The sequence below is a fragment of the Chrysochloris asiatica genome, unplaced genomic scaffold (assembly GCF_000296735.1).
Source record: "Chrysochloris asiatica unplaced genomic scaffold, ChrAsi1.0 scaffold00123, whole genome shotgun sequence".
NCBI classification, from domain to species: domain Eukaryota; kingdom Metazoa; phylum Chordata; class Mammalia; order Afrosoricida; family Chrysochloridae; genus Chrysochloris; species Chrysochloris asiatica.
In genome coordinates, this window is record NW_006408641.1 from 8,009,728 (window position 1) to 8,014,235 (window position 4,508).

A 4,508-nucleotide genomic window follows, 5' to 3' on the forward strand; every position below is an offset into this window, starting at 1 on the left:
TTATTTGGGTGGAGGTTAAATGGTTGTGTTCATTGTATGAAAAATAAAGTTGTACATTTATGAGGTGTGCTTTGATGGTTTACTGCAATAAAACTATTTTTTAGAAACAGTAATTTGTTCCAAAGTTCTAGAGAAATTAAGAATGCTTCTATTCTTTTGTTAGCTAACTTAAAAGTTGAGTTTTATAATAGCGTTCAGAGGTGCTGAATTTAATGATTTACAGTCTAGAGAAGTTTACAGAATTAGGAGTGTTGTTAAAAGGCTTGATATAATGTATCTTAAAATTTTTATAGAGCAGCATTGTATCTTGAAATGGAATAGGTAATAAATTTTGAAATATACATATATCAAAGTTTTAAACTTAATTTCTAACTCTGATATCAGGTAAAAGTTCATAAGAATTGTGATATTATTGGATGAGGTTCATATTTTGCCATTTAAAAATTTTACTGTTCTTTTGATTGGATAAGCAAAAAAGATTAGATTAGTGTTGGCAAGGCTAGATGAATTTGTAGAAAATAAATGTACTGTAGCATTAGATTCTGATCTCTTCCTGGTGTTTTCTGCATTTTGTCCTTTATTACAGCATGAATCTAGAGAAACATTATTGGGATTTAATATGGTGAATTACAGAGCATGTAAAAATTTGTGGAAAGCATGTGTAGAACATCACACATTTTTCCGTTTGGACAGACCACTTCCACCTCAAAAGAATTTTTTTGCACATTATTTTACTTTGGGTTCAAAATTCCGGTATTGGTAAGTATTGCTTCTGCATAAGTCTTTATTGTTGGATTTATCCTTCCTTTAAAATAAAGGTATAGTTTATGGAGCCATTGAATCTTTGTTATTCCCCATATCTACTGAGTCAAAATTTCATGGAGTAGGGTACTTAGATCTGTATCAAGTAAAAAACTCTGAAGTTCTTGTGATGCATACATTGCATTTGAAAGCCCCAATCTTTTGACTATATTCTGGGTCATTTTCTAACATAATTTTCTAACATAATTATCTATTTTCTAACATAAATTATCTGTATTTACTTATTTCTAATCAACACAGGTGTTAAAATTTCCATGTGTCTTTGTTAAATCTTTACAAGAAATTTTTCTTTATTTTAAGATACCGTTTGTATTGGTAAAAAAAAAAAAACCAAGATACCGTTGTTTGAGTATACAATTACTTTGTCCTTTTGCCCAGAATTCAGGAGTCTTGATGGTAGTATAGGATAAGCACTAGACTGCTAACTGTAAGGTTGGCAGTTCAAACCCACCAGCAACTCCTCGAGACAAAGACAAGGTTGTCTGCTTTTATAAAGATTTTCAGTCTTTGAAACCCTTTACAAGGTTGTTAGGAGTCATCATTGACTTGATGGCAGTTGGGTTTTTTTGTGTAATATTTATCGTCTTTGGAGTTGTTTTAAACTCTTTGTTGTAAAATATTCCAAACAGCTATTAGGCAAAATCAAATTTCCTTTTTCTAAAATTATAATATTAGTTATTTTTTGTCAGTGTTTTTCCCTCCTGAAGGCAACAGTCTTACAGCAAAATTCTGAATTTGAAGAAGCTAGATTATTGAGCTCGAATTTATTTTGTCTATGGAATTCTTAAAAGGCCCATGAAAGCTACTTTTTAAATAAATTTTGAAATAGGAATCATATCATGTAGGAAAAAATACACATGGTGTTCTCATTTTTTAAAAAAATGCTTTTCTTTTTTGTTACTGCTTCACAAATTATGATTTTCTAACTTTCATTGAGTGAATTGAGTGAAAGCTTACAGAGCAGATCATCAGTTTCACATTCAACAAAACATGCACTTCTTTTCATTTCAGTGATTAGACCATTTAATTAATTTCATATTCATGAGGAAAATGTTTAAATGTTGCCCAGAAAATATGTTATTTAAATATTTATATTATACTATAAATGCCCCATTTGTCAACTCAGTGAAGATAACAGTATATAGTACTGTTATTTTAAAATAAATGGCAAGAAAAGGTAGGCTAAAAATTCACCAACAATAATTAAACAGAATTAGGAATATTAAAATGTCTGTGTCTTAATTATCTAGTGCAGCTATAACAGAAATATCACAAATAGATGGCTTTAGTAAACCAACTTGTGTTTCCTCACAGTTTAGGAGGTTAGAAGTCTACACTCAGCATGCTAGGTGTAGGCAGGGTAGTCTTTCTATCAGCTCTTGAAGAATGCCCTTGTTCCTTCTGAGCTTCTGATCTGGGGCAATTGTCACGTGGCTTGGCATCTCTCTTTCCCCTTCTCTGCTGTGCTCACTTGTTTAACTTCTTGCATATTCAAAGAAGACTGACTCAAAATATGCACTATATTGATCAGCATTTCAGTAATATAACGAAGACAACCCATTCCCAAATTGAATTATTGCATCACAGGTACAATGGTTAGGATTTGTAACACATAGTGGGGGAGTGGGTGGCACATAATTCAGTCCATAATAAACTCCCCAAAAAGAAGTAAATGCACAAAACATTCTCAAGTAATATTGCTGCCATATTTAGTTCCTATTACACTTTACTGAAATTAAAACTAATAAATTGAAGGTAACAAATACTTACAAATTTAAAAGTAAATAGATTGAGGAAGAAAATATCAGACCAAATCCTAAAGTCAAGATAAAAGCAGATAGCCCTACCTGCTGGTACTAAATCTCAAAATAAAGGAATCTCCAAGATTCTGTGTGAAATGAGAGCACCGTATAATCCTTAGAGTATTCCCTCAATGAGCTTAATATATATTCCTAAGTAAGTGGCAACTTGGTTTATTGTGTAAGGACTGTAGTTACCTCCCACCACCCATTAGTCAGTTACAGTTATTGTACTGTTGTAGCCTGAGTGTTACTATGGTCCCAGAAGCTATGCCACCAAAATCCACTGCACTGCCATCAAATCATCCAGCTCATAGCGGCTCTATGTAGCTGGGTAGAACTACTCCATAGGCTTTCCAAGACTGTATAGTGCTGTATTGAAAACACCATGGCTTCGGTCAGGCGCACCTTAGTCCGCCAGCTGACATCTCTGCTCTTCAATACTTTAAAAAGTTCCTGTGCAGCAGATTTGCCCAATGCGATACATCGTTTGATCTCTTGACTGCTGCTTCTACAAGTGTTGATAGTTGATCCAAGAAGAATGAAGTCCTTGACAACTTCAATCTTCTCTCCACTGATAAAAATGTTGTATATTGGTCCAGTGGTGAGTATTTTTGTTTTCTTGACATTGAGATGCAATCCATATTGAAGGCTGAGCTCTTTGATCTTCATAAGTAAATGTTTTGGAAGAAGTGCAGCCAGAGTGCTCCTTGGAGGCCAAGATGGCTAAGCTTCATCTCTCATACTTTGGACATATTGTCCGGAGGAAACAGTCGCTGGAGAAGGATGTCATGCTGGGTAAGGTGGAGGGTCAGAGAAAAAGAGGAAGACCCCTAACGAGATGGATCAGCCAGGTGGCATCATTGATGGACTCAAGTGTGGCAGCGGTAGTGAGGTTGGCCCAGGACCGGACATTGTTTCGTTCTGCTGTGCATGGGATCACTATGAGTTGGTTCTGACTCGATGGCACCTGACAACAGCAACATAGTGCTGTAAGATAAATATTGAATTGCTAACCACAAGGTCAGCGGTTCAAACCCACCACCCACTCCTCACAAACCCTGTACAGGGTCACTATGAGTCAGAACAGATTCAACAGCATTTAACAACAACAACAGATCTTTACACCAGCAGACAACTTCATCTTTCTCCCACAAGGGGCTAATGGGTTTGAACCACTAACCTTGAGGCTAGCCACCCACTGTGCCACCAGGGCTTCTTCTATGCCACCAATATTTTAAATACCAGCAGGTTCACCCATGATGGTCAAGTTTCAGCTGAACTTCCAGACTAAGATTAACTGGGACAGAAGGCCTGGAAATTTACCTCTGAAAATCAGACAATGAAATCTCTATGGAACACAATGGAATATGACCTGATAGCATGCTAGAGAATGAGTCCCCTAGATCAAAAGACACTCAAGATACATGGTGGCAGCAAGTAGGAGCTCAAGCATACCAACCATCTGGAAGCTAGAGCAGGAACAATATTTTGTTCTATTGTACGTTGGGGTCACCATGAGTTATGACTCACTGTCTGCTAACAACCTCTTCTCTCTCTCACAATTTTGCGCTGTAAAGCAGGGGTGGGAAACCTTTGTTCTGCCAAAATTTATAACATCATATGTGAGCCATACAAAAATTAATCAATTATATTTGGTCAAACAATTAACTCACCCCTAATTCTGCTCCTGTAAAGATTTACAGCCTCGGAAACCCTTTACAGGGTCTCTATGAGTCAGAACTGACTCCATGGCACATAACAACAACAATGTGGTGAGTAAGGAGCTCTGGTAGCGTAGTGGTTACGAATCGAGCTGTGAACCTCACGGTCAGCAGTTTGAAACTACCAGCTGTTCTGCGGAGAAAGATGAGGCTTTCTGCTCCT

General features: G+C 36.4%; 1 protein-coding gene across 1 annotated transcript in view; it reads left to right on the forward strand.

Annotated features, from left to right (window-relative positions):
* The window catches only part of PTPN4 (protein tyrosine phosphatase, non-receptor type 4 (megakaryocyte)), a 222,426-nt gene that overhangs the window by 130,064 nt on the left and 87,854 nt on the right, over positions 1-4,508 (forward strand). The window contains exon 11 of the mRNA XM_006868745.1: positions 587-759. Coding sequence (XP_006868807.1) covers positions 587-759 — 173 coding nt within the window. The remainder of the gene's footprint in view (positions 1-586; positions 760-4,508) is intronic.